The sequence below is a fragment of the Elephas maximus genome, chromosome 13 (genome assembly GCF_024166365.1).
Source record: "Elephas maximus indicus isolate mEleMax1 chromosome 13, mEleMax1 primary haplotype, whole genome shotgun sequence".
Classification (NCBI taxonomy): Eukaryota; Metazoa; Chordata; class Mammalia; order Proboscidea; family Elephantidae; genus Elephas; species Elephas maximus.
In genome coordinates, this window is record NC_064831.1 from 79,534,219 (window position 1) to 79,561,813 (window position 27,595).

The 27,595-nt window shown below is 39.6% G+C and overlaps 1 protein-coding gene across 9 annotated transcripts in view; it reads right to left on the reverse strand.

Moving 5' to 3' along the window:
- The window catches only part of AGBL1 (AGBL carboxypeptidase 1), a 1,130,253-nt gene that overhangs the window by 541,715 nt on the left and 560,943 nt on the right, over nucleotides 1-27,595 (reverse strand). For all 9 annotated transcript variants that reach the window (XM_049905901.1, XM_049905902.1, XM_049905900.1 and 6 more), the window contains 2 exons: nucleotides 26,363-26,494; nucleotides 8,755-8,931 (listed from right to left, as the gene is read on the reverse strand). In XM_049905901.1, coding sequence (XP_049761858.1) covers nucleotides 8,755-8,931; nucleotides 26,363-26,494 — 309 coding nt within the window. The remainder of the gene's footprint in view (nucleotides 1-8,754; nucleotides 8,932-26,362; nucleotides 26,495-27,595) is intronic.

The following is a 27,595-nucleotide window of genomic DNA, read 5'->3' on the forward strand; positions in this document are numbered from 1 at the left end:
TCACAAAGTCAACACAAACCCTTCCAGAGCAGACTGAAGAGCAGAAACTAGGAAGCTGTTAAGGGCCCTCTGGAGATCTTGGATTCAACAAACAAAGGCATGGGCTCTTAATCTTCTTGGGATGACCCACCCTTTAAGAATCTTTAAAACTATGGGTACTCTCCCCAGAAGAATGCACACAAAACCAAACAAACCATTTTGTACATAATTATATGTGTTTCTAGATTTCCTAAAGGCCACATAAAGGGAATTGTTCAAAGATAGAAATTTAAGAAATTCTGACCTTGGGGTGTCTCTGCAGCCAGGAAAAACAGAGAAATAAAAACGTATTTAAATTCTCACTGGGTTCTAGAGTTTTTAAATACGACTCTTGTAGGAGAACTAAACCAACAACCTAAAGACACCAATGAAATCTCCTTCAAAAAAAAAGAAAAGAAAAGGGTGGGTGAAGGTGGATAATTTGAGGCTCTGTGACAAAAGCCATGGAAGATTCTTTATATGCCAAAGGGGATCAGGAGCAAGAAAACAAAAACAAAAGCCAGTTTCAAAACCATCTTGCCTTTTATGTCTGAGTGTCCTATCTCAGAGTCTCTTAGTGATCAGCCACTGGGCCACCAGAATCTGAATCACCAGAGGTATTTGGTAAAAACTATCTATTCCTGGGCCGTCCCCCAGATACAGTAAATCTGAATGCTGGGTTCAGAAATCTGTATTGTATATGCTCCCCAGGTGATTCTCACACACATTCAACTTGAAGAAACACTATACCTCAGATTAGGAGCCCTGGCGGCACAATGGTTAAGCACTTGGCTGCTAACTGAAAGTTCAGCAGTTAGGACTCACCAATGTCCCCAGGGGAGAAAAGAGCTGGCAATCTGCGCTGGTAAAGATTACAGCCTAGGAAGCCCTATGGAGCAGTTCTGCTCTGTCCTATAGGGTTCCTATGAGCCTGAATTGACTCCATGGCACACAATAACATTCATCAGAGTACATTAATGAAAATAAGCCACCCCCCTCACCTCATGCAAAGTTCAAAAGGAGTTATATTCCAATAGGAGGCTACCTGCAAAACATCAAAGTGACTTCTGAGAGATGAAGTATATCTGAATAAGACACTTTTAGTTAAGAGTCAGGGTCCAACCATCTTTGTTTAAAATGCAAAAAGAAAACCACCATTAATAATTATTACATACAACCAAGAATAATAAAATCTATAATAAAGAATCAACATGTATGGCAGATGTGATGGTTAAGATTTTGTGTCAAATTGGATGAGCCACGATTCTCGATGTTTTGACAGTTATATAATATTGTGATCACTTCCCTGTTGAGATGTGGTATGTCATCACCCCCATGATGGGATTTGCTGTGAATAGCCAATCATTTGAAAGGGATCTTCCTTGGGTGTGCGGCCTGCATTGAATATAAGTGGGCATTCTGGCAAGGCTCAGGGGCTGTTTTGCTAGTGCTAGATCCTGCAGCTGGCTCCTGTTTGTCTGACCTCTAGTTCTTGGGTCTTGAGCTAGCAGCTTACTTTTGGTCTTGCTTGCCGATCTTGGGTTCACCAGGCCCCTACTGCTACGTGAATCAGAAGAAGCCTCTATCCTGACCCGTGGACTTGGAACGTCCCAGCCTCTACAACCGCATGAGGATATACATATATGCTTTAGTGGTTTTGCTTCTCTAGAGAACCCAGCCTAAGACAGAGGGTTTACTATGCAAACAGTGGTGACTATTTTACAGGCAGTAGCTCAATCAGTCTTCACAGCGTCTTTGTGAAGTAGGAAATATGAGGAGCACCATTTTTACAATAAATGCTCATACAGGTCAGGCAAGCCAAGGTCTCAAGGTCACTGGACTACTGAATGTAGTGTTTTCCTTGGAACCCTTGTCTAGCCCAGGAGCCCACACTGAACAAAAAGCTGTGCTTCCTTATATAAATCTATGATCGAGAAGCATTGGTATGTATGCATGTTTCTGTATATGTGTGTGAGGTTGTTGTTGGTGGTGTGTGCTTCACTGGAGAGAGACCTGGAGATCTGCTCCCATAAAGATTACATCCAACAAAGCCCTATTGGGCAGTTGTATGCTGTCACATGGGGTCACTATGAACCAAAATCAACTCATCCATGCATGCACACATGTGTGTGTCCTGGGACAGAAGCAATTGTGCAACTTAAAACACTTTTGGGGAGGAAATGTGACCTCGATGAGAGCTGTGCAAGTCCAAAGTGCTACATGAGAGCAGTGTGTCTGATGGGAAAAGAGAAGAAAACACTAGAAAGTAAGAAATTAATATGAAAAGCAAGGCAGGAGGTTGCCTAATACAAGCTTCAATTGGTGGTTTTTCTCCTGCTGATAGAAAGTGGCCATTTCATACTTATTACATTCTTTGTAGCCCTCTTTATTTACTATTTGGAGAAGTAAAACAAAAAGACAGGCCACAATAGGATTAGGGGACAGGGGCAGATAGAAAAGCTAAAGTCACTGACAACTAGCTGAAGCTAAGAAACCAAAGTGCTTTCTCCCTGGAAAAATGCACATACCTAGAACATGTTGCATAAGATTTTTAGAGGTTTCAAAAACCTGCTGGACAAGCTCCTTGGGTACCCAATACACGCAGTAACTCTTTAGCACAGTGTAGAACTGCCCCATTGAGTTTCCAAGGAGTAGCTAATAGATTCGAACTGCCAACTTTTGGTTAGCAGCCGAGCTCTTACCCACTGCACCACCAGGGCTCCTCATGCAGCCTTAGTTAGGCATAATTTAGCAGGAATCATGTCCATCTCTTAGCTCGAATCATATCTCCCTTTTATACACAAGAAAACTGAGAGTCAGACAGGTTAAGTGACTCACTTGTTGCTGCAGGTGTAGTTAGTGGCAGCCAGGAGTGGAAGCTAGGTCTCCTGTTTCCAAAGCCCAGGACTCCTTTCACCAACCACATTCTACTAGGCAGAAAACATGGGGGTAAAAGCAAAGATCCTAGTGCCAGACCTGCCAGGGTTCAAATCCTGGCTCTAAAACTTACTAGCTATGTGACCTTGAGCAAGTTACCTAACCTCTCCGCTTTCTCATTTGTAGCATGGAGATGAGGATAATAAAACCTACTTTGGAGTGTGGTGGCAAAGATGGAATCCTTTAATATATTTAAAGGGCTTAGCACACAGCAAGTACCATAGAAGTGTTTGTTATTATTACGACCTTAAGGACATTGTGTATTATAACATTCAAGCAGTGTTAATCAGCATTCATAGCATGACTCTCATAATTGTCTTCCGGGATGTTTCAAGAAAATGTAAAATTCCTCATTTTCCTGGTCATGAGATAAGGAGAAAACAAGATCTATTATAACTGTTCTACAAATGAAGAAAACACAGCAACGAAAGCATGTGTGGTTTACTTGGGGCTTCATAGCGTAGCAACATGAGGGCAGGAATAAGTCTTCCTGTGGTCCTTGGGTCTATATATCCTGTCCTTTCTTGCCTGGCCCAGGCTCTCTTCTACCACAGAAGCACTAGACCTCCAGTGCAAGAAGCACTTTGCTGAGCTGCAAAGCCTGTAGTTCTGTCTGGCGGCCTTGTTCCCTAAACAGCTAAGGTGAAGTGAGTGTGGGTAAGGGGCCACTGAGAGACTTCAAGCTGAGTTCAGATGATTTAATTTCTTACATGAAATCCACCCGTATCAAATCATCTTCAACAGTCTAAGTGCTTAGTTCCAACATTTATGTTTTTTAATGCAAGCCTTTTACAAACACTGTTCTAAGTCAATTTCCCCAGGAAGCAGCCTCTGAGACTCTGAGATTTGCATGCAGAAGAAATTTAGGGGAGGGCTCCCCCACCGGAACAACACCTGGGAGCGGCGAGGAAAGCAAGACTGGCTCAGGGCTCTGAACCAGTTTGTCCCAGTTCTAACCCCTGCTGATAATCTGCATATCCACCCCCAGATATACTCAGTCAGAATCTACATTTTAACAAGATTTGGTGATTCTTACATATAATAAATTTTGAGATCCACTGTTCTACTAGTGGTTCTCAGACTTGCTCCCTAACCATGGCCTGGGAATTTGTTAGAAATGCAAATTCTCCAGAGGGAACTTGTTAAAAATGCAAATTATCAGCAGGGGTTTGAAGCCCTGGGTTGGGCAGAGGGGGAACCTGAAGCGCCATGCAGTTGCAACAGAGGCCCCTGCTGATCCTGCAGGGAGCTCTGGAGCTAGGACGGCCCTTCGGAGTTGTCCCAGGTGAGGCCAGGAGGCCAGGACTTTCTACCCTAACATGGACCAGACACTGGAAGCAGGCTGCCCCTGGGGTTGTCATTAGGTGCTGTGTAGTACAACAAAATGAGATACTTCCTGGTCCTGTGCCGTCCTCACAACCCTTGCTATGTTTGAGCCCACGGTTGCAGCCACTGTATCAATCCCTATTGTTGAGGGTCTTCCTCTTTTTCGCTGAACCTAGGGAGGGGGCATAATTCTGGGCCAGGCAGTTTCCTTCATCTGAAGTCAGTGCCTGGTGATGGACACAGCTGGGGGCAGCCGAGGAAATGAGGGCCTGGATCTCGAAGGTGCATCACAGCATCCACCACGTATGTAATGGAAGTTTTGCTGGCTAATTGTCATCTGCTATCAGAATGCGGCCATGTGAGATTCCACACCTGGCCTAGAATTGCTTTACTCTGGGAAAGGATCCATTAGATGCTCTCAAATCACGTATACAGTGACAGGTCTGAGAGGCCGCAGCACTGCGTTCTTATGCATTTCCCTCTCACCCACACACATGTTCCATTTCCACCCAGAGCAACAACTCTTATCCTCTCATCATTGCCATTTTCAAATGTTTTCTAATCGTATTAAGACCGTGATGGTTTCTTCCCTTTATCTAGTTATACATGGACATAGATAATAACCATCGATCCTGCCTGGGAATCACCTTTTGCTCCTTTGTTCACCTATTATTTCATTCATTCAGTCATCAAACATTTTTAATGTCTACTCTATTCATGCTGGAGTCCCCACATGGTATAAATGGTTATTGCACTTGTCTGCTAACTGAAATGTTGGAGGTTCAAGTCTACCCAGAGGTTCCTGAAAAAAAAGCTTGATGACCGACTTCTAAAAATCAGTCACTGAAAAAAGCCCTATGAAGCACAGTTCCACTCTGACACACATGGGGTCTCCACGAATCAGAATTGACTCAAGGGCAACTGGTTTTTATTTTATATATTATGCTAGGTATTAAGTATAAAAAATGAATGAGGAAATTGAAAAAGGCCTTACACGTGTCATGAAAAGGACTTGGATTTTATTTAAACATAATGAAGACATCTTAAAGGATTATGGGCAGTGTTGTCACTTGAGTAGGTTTGGGTTAGTCAAAGGTCTCTCTGTTGGTGGTAGAAGATGAATTGTAGGGAGTGTCCACAATAGAAAGGAGGCAATTTGCAATTTGGAATTTAAACACCAGTTGAGTCACTCCTTCAAACCTCAGGTGAGTCACCCATCTTTTGTCCTTCCTCTGACTAGGACCCACTTTGCAGACTCACAAGTCAGCAATGTTGCCAAGCAGCATGTCAATGGTCTGTTTGGTGGTGGGTAGTGGGGAGAAGGCGGGGGGGGGGCACGGTATTCACATTATCGTCCTAAGCCACAAGAAGCTCATGGGGCCCATCCACATGCCTTCATAAATGCAGATACACAATGTATATGACCCCAGGTCACAAACACTCAGTGTGAAGCACACAGTTGTCCACGTAGAGTGGACTCCTCTTAAAAATGAGCCCCAGAAGGATACATCATTCGTTTTTGGCTTTTCCATTCACTAGCCTCAATAGCTTTGGGCCAGTCACTAATAGGTAAAGTAAATCTCTCAGCGGGTGGGACTTCCACATTAAATAGGAATTATGGATCTAAGTGTATGTCCTAGTGGTAGAGACTCTAACCCAAAGAAATAAAAGCAGGAGAATTTATTAAAGAATTTATTATAGACTGGAAAATAGAAGTGAAAATATCATATTACTAATAATTATTTGAAGGTAATAGCTTTTGTTCTTTAACGCAGTTCCAACATAAATGTCACTGTAAGAAATGATATTTCATTTCGATGCTAACATATCAGGTACTTAGTGTGGTGGGGGAGAAAGGATTGGAACTACTTTAAAGCTGCATTAACCAGAGAAACTGCAAAAATATTTATATTCTTATGAAGGAAGGAAAGAATGCTCCTCGTGGGTGTATTTAACTATCCTCCATCTTTTGGATAAATGGGAATGCTAAACAAAAAATGGAAAGATGACCTTAGAATAATAACTGGAGGACCCAACTGGGACTTGGCTTCCCAATGTACAGAAATCATTTGCAATATGTTCAGGATGGAAATTTCTATACTACTTTATAGCTCATAGACTTCATTATATACCTCCAACGAAATCACCAAAACACCCAACCCCGGACTGGCTTTCTTCCCCTGGGGTGGGCCTTCCCATATGTAAAATTACTCACCATCCCCTTGCTTATTGTCTGCAATTCTGGTCAGTGACTCAACAATGTTTGGAAAGACAGAAAAACAAAGAAAAGGAGAAAACCAATACATTTGGAGAGGTGTTTCATATAAAGGACGGGATTGTTAAAGCAAAACCCAGATCTGGCACTGTTAGGGCTTTCTCTAACCAGTTCTTTCTCCATTTTTCCTTATCAAGACTCCCTGCAAAGATCATGTGGAAAATTTCCCAGGGCAAATATTGAATGATACCTGAAAGCCATCACATTGGGCAAGCCTCTTTCATGCTGTCATTTCCAGCAGCCACCCTGCAGTTTGCATGGAAGATGAAGAGTTGATAATGGCCTGAAACTGAGTCAGTTCGTTTTCAAACGACAGCTTCCAAGGACTTGGAGTTTCTAGTTGATTTATTGTGAATGGCATTGGTACTTACGTGACTAGAAACTGTTAGCCTGAACTGGTGCTTGGAGAAACAAAACCTATGAAAGTCGCCAATCCAATAAATCTGTGAAGGGTTACATGGAGTTGTCTTTCCAACAAGTGCCTGGCCCCTTTCCACCAAGAGGCATACAGCTAGAGAGAGAGGTACAAGTCTATAGCCATAAAGCCGCAAAGCCGCAATATTCCAGGCTTACCTTTCTGATCTTAGGGGTTTTGAATGCCAAGACAGTGAACAGATTCTGGATGATCTAATCCCAAAGTGCATTGACATACCCATTCTCTTTTGGCATTTAAAGAATTTTGTGTAGTAGGGAGGGGAAGAATCCATATAATCATTGGAAATTCATCTGTTTGAAATGCACAGATTCATAGAGATGAGTAACTTCCGCCACTGCTGGTAAGTGGAACGGTAAGGTTTTTTGATGCCCAATTCCCTGTCCATCTAATGATCTCATTCTTCTCATTCTACATCTACAATAATGTGGGTAAATAAGAAACAATTCCCCCCAATAGTTGATTAATTCAGTAACAAACAATTCTTTCAAGCAACTGCCTAGAAGAACTAACTGGCTATTGGAGAGAATTAATGGGTCAAAAGAGGTGGTTCAGAAGCTCTCTATTGAAAAACTCTTTGGCCAGGTGGAAAGTTCTATGATGTTCACTGCCTGTCACTCCCTGTCCTCCTTTTTATACTGAACAGATTCTCTAAGCTCCAAATTGTGCGCAGATGCCAGGCACTTTCTGGCTGTTCCAGGATAGTGTCAAAGCCAACACAATGAGCTTTAATGCTGGTGAGGTCCAGGTATCTTGGGGTCGAATGGAAGTCACCAAAGAGTAGTCTGTCAGTTTGCCTAACAAACTGAAAAGAGTCTAGTACCCTGGCACTGTCACAATGTCCCTTATTTATGCTCCTTTAGGGGAGTGAGAAGAGCAATCAGAACAGCCTGCCCTAGCCGCTCTCCAGCTGCTCAAGCAGTTAATATAGCTACAGAAAGAAGGTGATTTATACAAGAGCCCTTTCCCTCAACACTGGAGTGTGAGTCCCAGGCCTCTCATCCTGGGAAGACCCACAGCACACACACACACACACACACACGCACACACACACACACACACACTTCAGCGTGCTCTGGTAACAGCACGATGACATAGGGAGCTGCTGATGTGGATCAGCACAGGAGGCCCAAACTCCAAAACCCACTGCCGTTGAGTCAAAGTCCGACATACAGAGACCCTACAGAACAGAGTGCAACTGCCCCGCAGGGTTTCCAAGGCTGTAAGTCTTTACGGAAGCAGACTGCCACATCTGTCTCCCACGGAACAGCTGGTAGGTTCAATCTGCCAAGCTCTGGGTTAGCACTTAACCATTGCACCACCAGGGCTCCTGCACGGAAGACAGAGACACACAGTATGCATTGACAATATCTATAGACCAACCTAGGCCCTTTTGATCCATCAGGGACTGGTCCACTTGTTGCAAAAGGCAAGAAACAGATACCAGTGTATGTAATAGAGGCAGATATTCGATAAAAGCTGGGGTGCATGTAAAGCGGAGGCTTCCTGCTGCTTGCTAGTCAAGGCAGCTGATAGAAGAGCTAGATCAGAAGGCATGCGCACTTTGCTTCTAGGACTAAAACATATTATGCTGCAGGTGAAGGCAATCATTGAACCAGTTCTTCTTCAAGCAAGAGGCTGAGACAGATGCAGCTTGGAGCCTTCCCTCTCGGGTGAGAGAATGGGATCAAAGATTCTTTCATAGCCCCCATTACAGTTGAGTACTGCTGGACAGAAAGCATGGGTGTCCCACAGCCTCACATACCTTATAGGGGCCTTGGTTGCAGCCACAGAAGCTGTTCTCCATGGTATAGCTTCTGGACACCCCCATTTCTCGCCACACCACAACCCTGGCCGTGGAGGCTCGGGATTTCTCCACGAGGAAGCTGCAGCTGCCCATTGTGAATGCCGGTGCTAGCTTATCAAGGATCTTGGCAAGAGTCTACAATAAAAAATCAAACTATGATGAGTTGTGAGTGACTGGGGATACACATCTGAAAAATAGCTTCTCAACACATACCTATATCTATACGCATGTCTATGTTTACATCATCTATCGAATACTTAGCACATGCTATTATGAATCTTATATCAACCCTAAGTAATGGATACCATTTGTTTTATCATTTTTGCCAATGAGGAGACTGAGGCTTAGAAAGGTTAGAAAATAATAATAATAATACTAACCTAAAATCACACAACTACAAAGTGGCTGAAATGGGATTCAAACTCTGACCTGCCCAACTCTAATGACCATAATCTTTCAACTCTACCTTCTACCTCACTTTGGATATACACCGTGCACACATATTTGGCCTCATATGATGTTGAAGCTGCATTGAGCCCCATGAAAACCATAGATTCCACACGGACCTAAGACTGGAAGAGTGACTCCACCCCACCTCCCTGTTTCTTAGCCTTAAAGGTCAGCCTAAGGACTGATAACTTATCTCCGAAGGCCACAAGGAGCACTTGGTAATTCTTGAGCAAAAAGTATATATAAAGTTCACTTGTCTTCTAAGAGTATGTAATTGCCAAAATGAGCTCTTTAGTCTGGGTCTCTGACCCATAAATCTGAGATTCGCTAATGATAAAACCTCTACAAACCCATCGTCTCTGGGTCTGTGTATTCCACTTTATCCTGCAATAATCTTTTGCTGTCGGGAGTCAGTTCTGACTCATACTAGCCCTGTATGAAGAGGAGAACTGCTCCACAGGATTTCTAAAGAGCAGCTGGTGGATTTGAACTGCCAGTCTTTGAGTTAACAGCCATAGCTCTTAACTACTGCACCACCGGTAGAAAGGCTTTATATGTAGCCACTTAATACCTGTTTAGAAAACATGTGTAGATCCTTGCCATCTGCCCACAGATAGAAAGGAGGCCCCCTACCACCAGTCCACCCTGTTGAAAGTGCTGATTCAGCAGAAATACTGAGCTTAGACCCAAAATCAAATCTGTTTCGGTCGAGTCATTCTGACTCATGGCATCCCCATGTATTACAGAGTAGAACTGCTCCATAAGGTTCTTTTTTTTAGCTGTGATTTTTATGGAAGCAGCTTGCCAGGCTTTTCTTCCATAGCACTGCCGGGTGGATTTGAAACATCAATCCAACATCAGCTGAGTGCACTGACTGTATACACCACCCAGGGACTTACTGAGCTTAGACAGCTTCAGAATTTCATGAGAGTAACAATAAGGGTTCTCTTTTTTCAGTGCTGACAGAATATGCACAAACCAGCACTGAATATAAAGTTATGTACATTAAATAATAAACAACGAAACTTCAGGCATTTGGAAAAACTGAGGGTAGGGTAGGGAAGCAGAATAAGTTGATGAGTATATGAAATAAGGAATTCTTTTTAAGAAATGCATGTGTCATTAATTTCTAGAATATTGAGCATATCTCTTAATCACTGTTGTTCTAAGTCTTCTTATGTTTAATGTAACATTTAATTATATTAATGTAAGAGTTAATATAATTAGTAATTATATTATAAATTATGTGTTATAGAAGATATACAGTTGATTCTTATTATTTACAGATTTCATATTTATAAATTTTCCAACTCTCTAAAATTTATTTGTAACCCCAAAGCCAATCCGTGTGCTGTTTTGCGTTCGTTCACAGTCACGTACGTGCACAGAACAGCAAAAAAACTGAGTACCTGATGTGCACGTTCCCAGCTGAGGTCGAACAAGGTTGGTACAGTTCGTGGTGACTTTATGGAGCCCTGGTGGCACATTAAGAGCTCAGCTGCTAACCAAAAGGTCAGCAGTTGGAATCCGCCAGCTGCTCCTTGGAATTCTTATGGGGGCAGTTCTACTCTATTCTATAGGGTCTCTGTGAGTCAGAATCGAGTCGATGACAACAGGTTTGGTTTTGGTTGGTGACTTTATAGAACGTAACTATCATGAATAATAAGAATTGACTGTGTTAACATCACTATTAATATAATTTCATATGTTCTCTACATTCACACACAGGCTCCAGATCTATAGGCTAATACTATCTTCTACAATTGCCTCTTACTTTATCTCACTGTAGACTTTATTGTCCCTCTCTTCCTGTGACCCCTCCACCTTATTTTTCTCCTTCAACATGTTTATCACATTATAATTAAATTAAATTAAGTTTAAGGTAAATTCCATTTAAATCATTGTTTATGTAATTACCAAAACCAAAACAAACAAACCCATTGCTGTTGAGTGGATTCTGACGCATAGCGACCTTATAGCACAGAGTAGAACTGCCCCATAGATTTCCAGGGAGCACCTGGTGGATTTGAACTGCCGAACTTTTGGTTAGCAGACATAGCCCTTAACCACTGCACCACCAGGGTTTCCACTTATGGAATTAGTTGTTTATTTTCTATCTCCCCTGCAGACTAGAAGTTCCATGAGGGTAGGGTCTGTGTCTTATACACAGGAAAATACTTCACATGAAGCTCACAGAGGGTACTCCATAACTATTTGCTGAAATAAATTTTTTCCTAGCTCAGGCCCTTAAAGGGCTGCTAAAACAACTAGACATAGGTGTACTATTTATACATGCTGCAACTAAAGTGATTGAGGTACTTGAAAATGGCTTTATCAATTTCTACCTTATCGCAAAAAAATTTAATCTTACATCTTTTAAATGATCTCTCATTTCTTACTTAAGTGAACCTGGTTTTGGCAGATAGTACAGCTCCTGTCCAAATGACCACACATTCAAATTAATTGTGTGTATCCTAGAGAGCTTTACTAGCTATGTTCCCTTCCCTGGGACCTGGAGGATGTGGGATTTACAAGGTGAAATTGGAGTACCCTCTTATGTCTCCACAGTGACAGTTACTCACTCATTAAATGATAGACTCCTGAACTATGACATTTACAATAATCGCCTTATTCCATCACCTCATTTCCCTTTAGATTTCACATAAATTGATCTATGCCAGAGGGAGGAATGACAATGACAGCTATTCTAAAGTAGAGGTTGTCTCTTTTGTTAATGAATAGGCAATAGATGAACTCTGGAGTCCTTGGGTGGCGCAAACTCTTAAGTGTTCAGTTACCAGCCGAAAGGGTGATAGTTCAAATCCACCCAAAAGTGCTCAGAAGATGCTAACTGAAAGGTCAACTGTTCTAATCCATCGGTTGCACCTCAGGAGAAAAGACCTGGCAATCTGCTCTCATAAAGATTACAGCCCCTATGGGGCAGTTAGACTCTGTCCTATAGAGTCCCTGTAAGTTGGAATTGAGTCGGTGGCACACAACAACAAAGACAGCAACAAAGGATCACAGTTCTACTCTGACACACGGGGTTGTCATGTGTCAGAATCGAGTCCACAGCAACTAGTTCGGTTTGTTTTGGTTTTATAGATGAATTAATTCATTTGTGCCTTGCTCCGGTGCTCCCTAAGAGATAGACAGAAAGATAGCATTCAGCTCTTTCCTTGCCACTTGTTCTGGGCCCTTAAGCTTAACCTCAATTTCCATAATTTGAAAATTAGAGTAGAGATCTATTCACTGACTGCTCACTAGTGTTTCACAAGCCTTAACTCAATCATCGTAAGTCTTTTGAGGTCAAGTTCTATTCTTACCCCATTTTATAGATAAAGTAGAGGCCAGACAAGTTAAGTACCTTTTCAAAGATCATAGAACTAGTGAGGACAAATTCAGAATTTCAACATAGGTGTTCTAAATTCAGATCACATGAGCTTAAAGGCTGCAAAAACTGCCTTCTAAATGGAGTATTAGAGTCTCAGAGACATAGAGATCGAATGTGCAACCCCCCTCCAAAAAAAAAAAAAAAACCCATTGTCATCGAGTTGATTCCAACTCATAGTGACCCTATAGGATAGAGTAGAACTGCCACATAGGGTTGCCAAGAAGTGGCTGGTGGATTCGAACTGCTGACAGTTTGGTTATCAGCCATAGCTCTTAACCACTGTACCACCAGGGCTCCCAATGTGCAATAAGCATCCAATATATTACACTATTATTTATAATTATTATAAGCCTATCCCAAGAAAAGCTCACTTCTTTCTGCTTTTTCTCATTTTTTTGAAAGTAGACTTCAGAATGCCAATTAAATGCTTTATTCAGGAGGAGAGAATGCCACAGCAACCTAGAACCCTGCTTGGACTAAATACCAGACATCATAGCAGAGGGGTTAAAGGCAGGCAGGTTAGAGCCAGAGAGACCAGGGCTAAGGGTCTGGTTCCCCCATTTACTTGCTGTGTGCCTTCAGATTACCTCAGCCTCTCTTCTGTAAGAGGGAGAATTTATGTCTCTCTAGTAAGGTCGCTATGAGTCAGCATCAACTCCACAGCAATGGGTTTGGTTTTATTTGGAGCCCTGGTGTCACAACGGTTAAGTACTCAGCCACTAGCCGACAAGTGGTCCAAACTCACCCAGCATCTCCACAGGAGAAAGACAGGGAAAAATGCTCCCATAAAGATCACAGCCTAGGACAACCCTATGGGGCATCTCAACTCTGCCACATGAGGGTGTCATCAGTCAATTCAGACTCGAAGACACCTAACAAAAACAACAACATAAGGGTTGTTGCAAAGAATAAATGAGATAAACTACATATAAGGCTAGGGCATAGCATGGTAGCTGTCACTTAGCATGGCCTCAGCAAAGCCCTCTGGCAGACAATTAGAGACCAGTCCAGAGCTGGCCTCGGAATGAGTCTTCTGCTTGCACCTAGACACTGAATCCTTTCTACCAAGGAGTAGCAGAGGCAGGGGGAAGTGTTGATTCTGATTCAACAATTCTGGTTTCAAGGCACATTTTAGAAGCCTGAGCTCAATTTTAACTCGTTTCCTTTCTGCTGAATCTTCCCAGCCCTGTCTGCCTTCCCAAATTCAAAGAAGATGGAGCTCTCAAAGACATGCTGGCTGAGAGTGCACTAGATCATCCCTGGCCCAGAGTTCATTCCCTGGAAGAAGGTCTACCAAAACAATGCAAGCTCCATACAGTCCACCCTCCAGGGTTCAAACGTCTTCTCTTTCCTCTGGATTAAACACATGGCAAAGGTGTGGGTGGGTCAGACTTTGTAGCTTGACTTCAAGGTTTATTTAGCTTGTCTGTCCCTCAGTTTTGTCTTCCTAAAAAGGAGGGGTGGTGTCAGTAGTATTTACCTTGTGCGATGTGATTAATGTAAAGCACTTAAACCCTAATAAAAGTGTGCTATTATTATCATTATTATTGCACTGTTCTTAGTGGGGTTTGCTGATGAGTTCAAGTTTGGCGAAGGGAAAAATCACTCTGCTTAAATATTCAACTTTCCAAGATCTAAAAAAAAAAAAAAAAAAAGTCTCCATCTGCCTTGTGTGTTTCCTTTCTTTTAGCTTGGAAGCCCTCTATTTTCCAAGCTCCAAACAAAGATGTATTCTTGCTTTACCTTTTTTTTTTAACTCTAAATTGCAGAGCAGTCTAACCCATTGTTCTGTTTCTCTCCAATACAGCACAGACCTTGAAATATAAGATCCCTGAGGTCAGAATCTTAAAGTGTGGATTCTGGTGCCAAATAGACAGACTGGTTCAAATCCTAGATCTTGCTAACTATGTAACCTTAGTCAATTTACTTAACCTCTGTATCTCGTTCCCTCATATATGGAATGGGATGTTATTAAATGTATCTATATTCATTCAACAAATATTTGTTAAGTGCCTTCCATGTGGTGGGCATTATTCTAGGATGTACGTAGAGTAGTTAGGAAGATTAAATGAACTAATGCGTATAGAGCACTTAGAATGGTGTCTGGTAGATGCTCAGCACTGTGTAAGTGTTATCCACAATAATTATCTTTGCAGCTCCTCAAAAGTAGAAATTTATGAAGGGGATCAATGCCAGGAAATGTCACCTGAATGACTAAAAAGATATATTCTCCAGGCAGCAGTGCAGAAGACCTGATTTCAATTACTCTCTCCTCAATTTACTGTTATTCATAACCTGCAATTAAAGTTCCTTGAAGCTCAAGTCTTAATTAATGCAGAATCCATGCCATTCAACTGCTTCGGGTTTCTCTTGGTATCAGATTTAAATTGACAATCATCCCACGGCATATGCTTTTCTTATGGAATGTCCTAATGTAGCTATCACATTCACCCCTCAAAACCTTGTCTGTTGACTCCAGCCAGGATCATCTACCCCACCCTGCACAAACTGAGTTAATTGAGCCTTTCTGTTTTACCACATAGTATTTCTATTCTTGCGCTTATTATGCTGTGTTTTCAGATCCTGATTATCTGCCTCTCTTCCTATCATTTTTTAAGTCCATGCTTTATTCAGCCTTGTTACATAAATACCTATCACAGTGTTTGGCACAAGATAGGCAATTAATAAATATTTGGGTCTTTAAATATTTATGAGGTTTATTGAAGTGTACATTTGAATGGTTTTTAATAAATGTATACAGTCAGGCAGTCATCACTACAAATCCAGCTTTAGAACACTTTCATCACCCTAAAAAGTTCTCTCATGCCCCTTTGCAGTCAAGCCCTGCCCCGTCAATCTCTGATCTCCTTTCTGACCCTATAGTCTTGCATTTTCCAGAAATTTTATATGAATTAAACCATATTATTTGTTTCTGACTTCTTCCCCTTAGCATGTTTTTAAAGTTCACCCATGTTGTTTTATGATTGAGTAGCTCTTCCCCTTTTATTGCTAAGTAGTTTCCCATTGTTTGAATATAGTGTAGTTTGTTTATCCATTCACCAGTTGAAAGACGTATGTGGCTGCTGTGAACGTTCAGTCTTCACGTAGATATATGTTTTCACAACTCTTGGGGAGATTCATAGGAATGGAATTGTTGCATTGTATGATATAAGTATATTTAGGATTTAAAGGATCTGCCAAAGTGTTTTCCAAAGTGGCTGTGCTATTTTACATTCCCATCAATGATAAATGAGGATTCCAGTTTCTACATCTCCTTCGTAACACTTGGTATTTTCAGTCTATTTGGTTATAGCAATTCTAGTGAGTATGTATGAGTCAGAATCAGCGATGACAATGGGTTTGTTTGTTTGTTTAGTGGGTATGTACAGCTATTCCATTGTGGTTTTACTTTGCAATTACCTAATGAATAATGATACTCAATATTTCTTTACATTCATACATTGTTTTTGGTGAGGTGTTCAAATATTTTGCCCTCTGTTTTTGTTTTTCACTTATTGAGTTGCAAAAATTCTTTATATTCTAGGTACAAGTCCTGTATAAGAAACATGATTTGCAAATATTTTCTCCCAGTCTATGGCTTGTCTTTACACCTTAATGGTGTCCTTTAAGAGCAAAAGTGTTTAAGTTTGATGAAGTCCAATTTATCACTTTTTTCTTTCATAGTTTGTGTATTTGGTCCTATCTAAGGCAGCTTTGACTAATCAAAAAATAGCTTGTACTCTGCAAGTTTTATAATTTTGTTCTTACACTTAGGTCTATGATCCATTTTAAGTTAAATTTTTTGTGTGGTGAAAGGGAAGAGTCTAAGTTCATCTTTTTCCATGAGGCTATGCAATTGTTCTAACACTGTTTGTTGGACAGACTACCCTTTTTTTTTCAAACAATATTTTATTGTATTTTTGGTGAAAGTTTACATAGCAAGTTAGGTACCACTTTGATAATTTCCACACAAATTGATCAATGACATTGTCTTAGATACCTAGTGCTGCTGTAACAGAAAAACTACAAGTGGATGGCTTTAACAAAGAGAAATTCATTTCCTCAGAGTAAAGTAGGCTAAAAGTCCAAATTCTGGGTGTCGGCTCCAGGGGAAGTCTTTCTCTCTCTGTGGGCTCTGGAGGAAGGTCCTTGTCTTCAATCTTCCCCTGGTCGAGGAGCTTCTCAGGCTCAGGTACCCCAGGTCCAAAGGACATGCTCTGCTCCTGGGGCTGCTTTCTCGGTGGTATGAGGCCCCCAACTCTCTGCTTGCTTCCCTTTCATCTTTTGAGATAAAAGGTGATGCAGGCCACACCCCAGGGAAACTCCCTTTACCTTGGATCAGGGAGGTGACCTGAGTAAGGGTGGTGTTACAATCCCACCCTAATCCTCTAAACATAAAATTACAATCACAAAATGGAGGGCAACCACACAATACTAGGAATCATGGCCTAACCAAGTTGACACATACTTTTGGGGGGACACAATTCAATCCATGACAGAGATTAATTACATTTTTCAAATTTTGTCAGCATTCTTGTTAAATGTGTTCTAGCTGTTCCATTTCCAGTACTCTAGTTTCCCTGCCCCTTTATCTTTTCATCTTGCTTTGGACTAAATGTTGACCTTTTGGACTCATACAGATGTGTGGAGAAGATTTTTGTTTTTAGTAAAGCACCAGTCTAACAGGTAATATCCTTTATTTTGTGTGTCACTCTGCTTTTCTTCTAAAACGTAATCTCAGTGGGTATTTTTGGTTCAAAGTTTAAAGAGCATCTCAGGGTGACAGTCTCAGAGAGCCCTCTAGTCACAGATGGTCCAGTTAGCCCGGCCATTTTTAAGCATTTGAGTTTTGTTCTGAATTTTTTCCCACTCTAACCAGGATCATCTATTGTGCCCCTGGTCAGATAGGTCAGTGGTGGTAGCTGGGCATCATCTACTTCTTTCTGTCTCAGGGTAATTGAGGTGGTAGCTCCTGTCAGCTATCAGCCTTGTAGATTTCTTTCTTCTCTGTGATTTTGGTCACCCTCTTACTCTTTTGTTCCAGATGAGTGGAGACAAATAGTTGTACCTTAGATGGCCATTCACAAGATTTTGAGACTCCGGAGCTACTCACTTCACTAGGGTGGGGAACATGAACTTTGCCAATTAACTAAGTTGTCCCATGTGACTATGTAGACAGCCTATCCTTTACTACATTGAATTGCCTTGAAATCTTTGTCAAAAACCAACTAGCCATCAATGTGCAAGTGTATTTCTGCTCTATTCTGTTCCATTGATCTACATGTCTATCATTATGCTAATACCACTCTTTCTTGGTTACCATAGCTTTGTAGTAAGTTTTAAATTCAGGTGAAGTAAATCCTCCAACTTTATTCTTCTCTTATAAAATTATTTTTGGTATTCCAGTTCCTATGCATTTCCATATATATTTTAAGATCAGCTTGTCAATATCAACAACAACAAAAATCTGCTGGGATTTTTATAGGAATTGCATTGAATCTATTGAACAACTCAAGGAGAATGGTCATCTTAAATTAAAATATTGAGTCTTGTATTCATAAACTTGTTATATCTCTCCACTTATTTAGGTCTCCTTTAAGTTCTTTCAACAAATATTTTGCAATTTCCAGGGTACAGATACTGAATTTTTTTTTGTTAAATTTATTCCTAAATATTTGATCTTTTTTAATACTATTGCAAATAAAATTATCTTCTTAATTTATGCATTTTTCATTGCTAGTTTTTTTTTTAGTATATAGAAGGAAACCCTGGTGGCGTAGTGGTTAAGTGCTATGGCTGCTAACCATAAAGGTCAGTAGTTCAAATCCACCAGGCGCTCCCTGGAAACTCTATGGGGCAGTTCTACTCTGTCCTACAGGGTCGCTATGAGTCGGAATCGACTCGACAGTAGTGGGTTTGGTTTTTGGGTTTTTTTAGTATATAGAAAAAAATATTTTATATTGATCATGTATCTTGTTACCCTGCTAAACTTGCTTATTAGTTCCAGTAGTTTATATTGTAGATTATTTGGAACCATTTACATAAAATATCATATCACCTGTGAATAAGGACATTTTTTACTTGTTTCCAATCTGCCTGTCTTTAATACTTTTCCTTCCTCAGAGCATCCAGTACAATGTAGAAAAGAAGTGATGAAGTGGGTGCAAACATTCTTGCCTTGTTCCTGATCTTATGGAGAAGCGCTCAGTCTTTCATCATTGAGTAGAATATTAGCTACTGAACTTTTTATGGTTGCTCAATTTCAGGTTGAGGGATTTTTTTCTATTCTTATTTTCGCGTGAGCTTTTATTTTGAAGAGGTGTTGAATTTTTTCAAATGCTTTTTCTGCATCTATTAAGAAGATTATGTAATTTTTGTCCTTTATTAACAAGGAGTTTAGCATTGTTTGATTTTTTATATTAAACCAACCTTGCATTAATGAAATAAATGCTTTATCACGATGTTGCTAGATTTAGTTTAATATTTTATGAAGGACTTTTGCTTAAGTGTTTGTGAGAGATATTAGTCTGTAGTTTTCTTTTCTTATGATGTTTTTCTGCTTTTAGTAACAGGATAACACTGGCCCCATGAAATGAATTGTAAACTATTTCTCTGCTATTTTCTGAAATAATTTAACATTAGCATTATTTAATTTCTTAGAAGTTTGGTAGAACTCATCAGCAAAGCTATTTGTGCCTAGATTTTTATTTGTTGGGAGATTTTTAATTATTAATTTAATTTCTTTAGTTAAAATTGGCAGTATCCAATTTTCTAAGCCTTCTTGAGTAAGTTTTGGTGATTTTCGTCTTTCTAAGAATCTATTTATTGGCATATAGTTGTTAATAATACTCATTAACAATAACATTCATATGTCAAAGTATTAAGCAATCAACTGCTAACCAGAAGGTTGGTGTCCAAACCCACCTAGTGGCTTTGTGGGAGAAGGATCAGGCGATTTGCTTTTGTAAAAATTAAAGCAAGAAAACCCTATGGGGCAGTTCTACTCTGTCAGGTGCATTGCAATGAGTAAAAATTGACTTGATAGCACCTAATAACAAGATTCTGCTACACTTTGTAAGGGTCCCTCTTTAATTATTTTTGTAACTTGTATCTTCTCACTGTTTTTACGGGGGGCTAAAGGTTTATCATTTTTGTTGATCTTTTCAAGGACTTTTAGAATCATGGATTCTGCTTTATTTGTATATTTTCAATTTCACTGATTTCCCATTTGACCTTTTTTGTCAGTTTTTCCTTTATTCTATTTACTTGGGGTTTGATTTGCTCTCCTTTTTCTTGCTTTTAGAGCTGAAAGCTTAGATTATTGATTTTAGATGCGTCTGCCTTTCTAATAAAAAAAAAAAAAATACTAGCATTTAAAGCTACAAATATCCCTCTGAGCACTGTTAATAGCTGTGTCTCATAAATTTTGATATACTGTGTTTTTATTTTCATTAAGTTCAAGATATTTTCTAATATTCTGTCGTCTTCTTCGACTCATGAGTTATTTTGAAGTAAACTGTGCAATTTCCAAATACATATATCCAAGGTTTCTTAAAGAAGTTGATTTATAATTTATTTATGTTGCGATAGATAAACATACTTTGTATAGTAACTTGCTACGTTGACTGTCAGTCCTTTAAAATATATATTGAGACTTGTTTTATAGTCTACCATATGGTCTGTCCTGGAGAATTTTTCATATGTATTCAAAAAGAACATGTATTCTGCTGTTGATGAAAGAAATGTTCTGCATTTATCAGTTATGTCAGTTATTTCCAATACTTAGTAATTTTCTTTCTTGTTGTCCTATTGATTACTGAGAAAGAAATATTAAAATATTCAACTATTATGTCCATTAAAAAAAAATTCTCCTTTCAATTCTGTCAATTTTTGCTGCATGTATCATGGTGCATATGCAATCACATACATTTATAATTGTTGTATCTTCCTGATGAACTATCCATCTTAGCATTATGAATTGTTTCTCTTAGCTCTAGTAATATTGCCTGTTTTAAAGTCTATTTTTTATTATATTAATATAGGCACTTCATCTCTCTTATAATTACTATTAGCACAACATCCTTTTCTATTCTTCAACTTTCAAACTGTTTGTGTTATTGGATCAAAAGTGTGTCTCTTCTAAACTAGACATCATATATTTGGCTCTTGCTCTTTTAACCAGTCTGACAATGTCTGCCTTTCAATGGAGTACTTTATTCATTCATATTTAATGTAATTATTAATGTCATTGGATTCACATATGTCATTTTGCTATTCATTTTCTATGTATCTCTCTGTTTTTTCCTCTGTCACTCCTATATTGTCTTCTTTTTCTGTCATTATTTCTTCAAATATTTTATCCACATTTTTCTTTTTCCTCTCTTTTTTGGTCTCCTATGTATTTTTTTTTATGTATACTGATACTCTCAATGCTATCCCAAAGGCCTCTGAGGTTGTTTATTTTTCTTCAATCTTTTGTCTCTCTGTTCTTTGAATTAAATTATTTTGAATTGACTTCCCAGTTCACTGATTCACTCTACTTTCATCTTAAATCTGCTGATGATCCCACCATTGAATTTTTCACTTTTGTTATTGTACTTTTTAACTCTAGAACGCCCACTTCTTTTTTTTCTTCAGTTTCTAGTTGTTTATGGAAATTCTCTGTATGTTGAGCCACTGTCGTCATATTTTCATGAACCCTTTGAACACAGTTTCCTTGTATTCTTTGAACAGTTGCTTTGACATCATTATCTGATAAATGTAACATTTTGGCCCACTAAGTGTCATTTTCTAGCAGCTTTTTTTTTTTCTCCTGAGCATGGATCACACATTCCTGCATGTCTTATAATTTTTGGCAAAAAGTGGACATGATAGTTCATATTTTGTAGCAACTTTAGATTCTGTTTTTTTTATTGTTTTGTTTTTTAGCCACTTTCCTAGACTTAATCTGAAGACTCTTTCTCCTTTTCCTCTCCTACAGTATGTGGCTACTGATGTGTCTACACAACTAAAAAATATTTAAAAAAAAATTCAGCTTGGATTTAAAGGATTTACACCAGTGTCTGTTTAGTTTCATGTATAGCCAATGATCTGGGTCGAGGTTGTGCTTGAACACTTTGAGTCCACAAAGCTTCACTACTGGTTATCTGGTCTGTATGTGGGTTGGGGAGCACTTCAAAGTTGTGGCCAGTTCTATAGTCGTTTTGGCTTTTACCTTTTGCTGGACTATCTTGGGTCTCCCCTGCACAGGCACATATTTTCCCGTAAACCATGAGTATGTGGAGATCTTATCTAAGTCCTCCTATGGCTCTCTTATTTCTAGGATCTCCTCTTTAAAATTTTAACTTATATATACGTGTATGTCTGTACTTATCCAGGCTTGCATATTGCAATGACCACACAGAGCAGAGGAGTGAAAGAAGCCCCAGTCAATAAGATGGCAGTCTTCTACCATTCCTTTTTTTATTGTGCTTTAAGTGAAAGTTTACAAATCAAGTCAGTCTCTCACACAAAAATTTATATACACCTTGCAATATACTCCTAGTTGTTCTCTCTCTAATGAGACAGCACACTCCTTCCCTCCACTCTCTACCCTACCATTCTTAACTAAAGATATAACAATTTTCAACACTAAATGCTTCTCAACTATCACACTTATCCATTCCAATATTAACAACATGATGAACATAATTAATGTCACTGAACTGTCCATGTGAAGATTATTAAAATGTCAAATATTTTGTTACATATATGTTTACCAAAATTTAAAAAAAAATTAAAAAGAATAAGTATTTGCCAATTTGTTTTCTGCCTTCGGTCAATTTCCAGAGTCCTAAAATGTTTTCTTTTTGTGATTTTTCCCATTTTATTTTACATTTTATAGAGTGTTTATAGGGTTGTTACAGGGTTGCTACAAATTGGAATTGACTTGACGGCAACAGGTTTGGTTTTTGTTTCGGTTTACACCTCCATAACTAGATATAGTGCCAGTAAGTGTTGATTTAATTAGATTGAATAAATGCTTGTGGAGTGAACGTGAAATATAATAGAGTACATAATTGTCTCTTCAATAAAATGCAAAAGGACAAAAAAAAACTATGATAAGATGAATAGATTCAGAATTATCCTAATTTAGATTTGGATGTAGGAATCAGTCTCTCAGGATGCTGACTCCCAGCAAATATCATGACTATAATATTACCCTAATTTACATAAACCCACTCCCTTGATTCTCAGTTTCCCCATCTGTAAAATGAATGGCCCTTTCCAATTCTGACAAGATCCATTTGCATGCAAAAACTTTTTTAGGCAGGATACCAATGTCAAGATCATTATTTCTAGGTCACTGTTTTACCTTAGACTTAGAATGTCAGAAATAGAAGGAGTTACATATTATGTAGAATCCAAAAAAAAAGCAACTCAAAAATCAAGAAGGCTGTTTAGGATGAAAGTCAGGGATGGATCTGAAACCTTACCCACTTTGCTACCTACGCATATCTCACTGTAGTCTATGAATCACCTTTGAGGGACCCTGGAATATCAAATACAATTTAATAATAAAAATAAAAAAATTTTAAACTTCCTAATTTCAGGGAAGCGGTTTAAAGGAGAAAACTTAGGCTCTGGAAAGTGACTTATCTAAAATTAAGGGGCCACGTAGATGAATATCAGTGTATAGGTTGCCTAATTAGCTTTGCTATTAAACAAAAATAACAGGACCAGTTACCATCAAGTCAATTCTGATGCATGGTGACCCCATGTGCGGCAGACTAGAACTGTGCTCCTTAGGGTTTTCTATAGCTGATTTTTTGGAAGTACATTACCAGGCCTTTCTTTCAAGGCACCTCTAGGTGGACTCCAACCTCCAATCTTTTGATTAGCTGCTGAGTATTTTAACTGTACCACACAGGAACTCATGCTATTAAATACCATTGTGTTTATCCACACGGGCAGAGACTGGCAACTCTTCTTCTGTGATGATATTGCCTGTCACCTTACATGACACTAAACTGGGCCTCAAAATATTTTTTGAATTTATTAATCAAACAATATCAGTCATACACTAAAACTAAGACAAAGAGGATTTAGAATCCCCCCTGTAATTCCCTGTGGTGCCTGCCCTCTGCCCCACATTACATGTCAGCTTTATACAGGAGATTCTTAAGGTTCTGTCTCTCATTATCTCTGCCTGTGTATTGGGAATTATCCATGAATATTGTTATTTTCTCTTGTAGAGAGGTCAAAGTCATGCTGACTCTTTATTTAATATTGAATAATGTCGATGTTTTAGTTTAAGATGTACCCTGCATGAAAGATAATTTTATACAGGTCAACATTATCTGCCTAGATGAACATTTAAAGTTAGTCAACTAGTTTCCTAAGTAAGATGAAGCTGTTAAGCTTCTTGTGGTTTATCACCATTACTCTGATTGAGCTTTAGAGCAAACAGGTCATGGAGGATAAGCTGTTGATTCTGCTATAATAGCTTTGGAGTATCTGTACCGATCAGCAGCAGCCTTGTTTCTGATGGATATGAGTAAAAAAGGGTGCAGAAAAACTTAGGATTAAGGGAGGCATTTCCAGTTAAAACAGTAGTTTGATGGTTTTTAACCTCTTTTAATACTATCGTTTAACCCTGGGGATGAAGCTATTTTGCACATAGTAAATTGACCTCTTCTGTATAATAAAGAATTTAGAAGAGGTAGACACCATCATAGTTGTCTCTGGGTGGTGACAACAGTTAACAGCTCCACTACTGCTACAAGTGTTGACAGTTTGATCTACCCAGAGGAGCCCTGGAAGAAAGGCCTGGTGATCCACTTCCAACAGGTCACAGCCTCAAAAACCTTACTGAGTACAATTCCACTCTGTAACACATGGTATTGCCACGTGTTGGAATCAATTCAGTGGCAAATGTTTTTTTTATTATTGCTGCCATTTTGGTACCATCATCATTTTTCTCATTTTTCTATATTAATTTGAAACAAAGGCAGTTTTCATTTCATGTTTGAACAATGCTGCTTCTTCTACCTCTCCCTTATTCTCAGTAAGCAATAGCTTGTTTTCTTTATCCTGAGAGGAAGAAGTCTGCCTTTCTTCTTTAACCCTTCTTAAGTTCCTCTTATGGGCTGATTGTGTCCCCCAAAAATATGTGTTGTAAATGCTAACCTCTATGCCTCTGGTTAAAATCCCATTCAGGGAGTGTGGAGTGATTAATTACTGATTGATTACTTTTGTATGGCTTTTCTAGCCATGGTCTTGTAACTCCCACCCAGGTGTTTGGGTGGGACTGTGTGATAGGGTAATCCAAGGGGATTGGTCAGTTGTGCCTTAGAAAGGGCCAATTCCAGAGCAAAGAGAAGAACCCACCACCACCAAGGAAGGAGAGACCTGGCAGCAGGAGAAGGTGTGGTGGGACTCCTGGCCCAGAGAGAGAGATAGCTGAGTGCCTTTGGGCAGAGACTGAGGGCCAAGGAGAGGCATGCTTGTGAGCACAGTTGGGAAGAGACTATCCTGATGGACGAACTATATCCTGAGCATTCCTGAGCCTGAATTGTAACTGTTACACTTCCTAACAAACCCCATAACTGTGAGTATGGTCTGTGAGTTCTGTGTGGCCACTGCAATGAATTATCAAACTCAGCAGAGAAGTAGAGAGGGCTGTGGGAGGGACGGCTGGTGCCAGATGGCAGAGAGAGGAGGCTTGTTTGGCCTTCACCTAATGGGAGCCATCTCTGCACTGTTGATCTCGGTTCTCCTTGACCCTTCTCGGGTTGGAAGAGGTCAGACACTGCCCCCAAGCCATATTTACAGGGATGGATTATCCTTGTTATGTTAATGACACAAGATTAGTGTAGGGTATGTTTTGGGTCAATCTCTTTTGAGGTATAAAAGAGATTAAATAAGCAGCGAAGCAGAGACAGGGAAGAGAGATGGCAAGCCACATGAAGACTGCCCAGAAGCAGAAGCTCAAAAGAGACAAGGAACTTCCTTTAGAGCCAAGTGAGAAAGAAAGCCTTACCCTAGAGCCAGCACCCAGAATTCAGATGTCTAGCCTCCTAAACTGTGAGAAAATAAATTTCTGCTTGTTAAAGCCACCCGCTTGGGTCATTTCTGTTATAGCAGCACTAGATAACTAAGACAGTTCATATTCTTTTAATGGAGGAATAGCTGAGCTCTAACCACTAAAAACCACTAGAACCTAGAAAAAATAGAATTAGGTTCAATGTATCACTGCTCTGCTTTATATAGAATGCTTGAATAGAGGGGTGTGGATGGTCTAATGCCAAAAATTGGTTCTTCCCCTCGTATTTATTTAAGATCTATTCTCATTTTACAGATGGCAAAATGGTAGTTCAGAGAGGGAATGCTACTGACTCATAGTCACACAGTTAATCATTGTAAAGCCAGACATTAAAACAAGGTTTTCTGTCTCCAATTCTCACATCCTTTGCAGTATATCATAACATATAGAAAACAGATGCAGGAAAGCCAGACAATAAGCCATTACTCAACAAAGACATGGGGAGGTAACTAACACATGCCTCCAACTGCATTTTCCATGAATACCCTCTTTCTCTGGTCTTAAGGAAGCTTGTATTACAACCTTACAGCTAAAATAATCAAAATGCTTATTTAGGGGGAAAAAAGTGCATACAGCACAGGTCTCAAAGGCAAGAATATGAACACAAAATGTCTGGTGGCATTCTCCAAATGACTTACCCTGTAGCTGACATCCTCCAGGACAGCAGATGTGCTCACAGGGCGCCCCACTTGCCACAAGGTCTCTTTGATGCTACAACCATAAAGAAACACATTCTTCTTTTGGGAGTGGCCATGGATATCACAGAAGACCTATAACAGCCAAACAAAGGAGAAAGTAAATCCATATCAGGTCTACTGATTTCTTAAGTGGTTAAAATCTCAACTTTCTTAGGTGGAGGCCATTTACTTTGCAGAACCAGTAATGTGGAGATCATTGGTGACTCTGTCAAGAGTTGCTTTCATGGAGTTATCAGGGAAGAAGGGACACTGGAAAGGGCTTAGGGGTGAGCAACATATGATGAAATATGGCATGCATAGAACTTATATTCTAAAAAAGGACCACAAATTATTTCCATGTACGCATGCTTGTTTGTAATGGACATCAAGAGGGGAAATCTATTTCTTCACCCTTTGAATCTGGACTTGGTCGTGTGGCTTCTTTTGACTGATTAAGACATTAGCAAATACAATGTAAGCTAAGGATTATAAAGCATTCACACACTGGAATTTGCTCTCTTGCTGTTCCTGGGAATCCTGCAACAACTGCCATGTGAACACGCACAAGCTACCCTGTTGGATGATGAGACACACATGGCAAAGTCATCCTTATCGACCTAGCTGACACTGAGCCAGAGGCCATCTGAGATCATACAGCCCCAGCCATGCTGGCCCAGATCAGAAGAATCAACCAGGTAATTTTCACACAGAATCACGGGGGAGTCTAATACAGAATTATGAAGAAATGTATGGTTTTTGTTGTGGTTTGTTATCCAGCAAAAGCTAAGTGCTACAACAATCTGTCCTCTTAGTCTAAATATTTCCTTTGCTCACTTCTACATGTAAAATATATTAACCCCCTTCCCAAGGAAGACACCCAATACATTCTACCCTATAACAATATCAGACTCTTAAATCCAAGATCTCATGGTAATTTCTATATCCCATATGTGCCTCCGACTAATCCCATAAAAAAAAAAAAACCACACTCATAAACAATTCAAAAAACTGAATAACACATAACCTCTTACCATCTAAGAAGAGATAGTAATTTCCAAAGCCTAATAAAGATCATCTACACAATGTGGTTGTTGTTAGGTGCTGTCAAGTCGGTTCCGACTCATAGTGGCCCTATGTACAACAGAACAAAACACTGCCCAGTCCTCTGCTATGCCCAGAATCGATGTTATACTT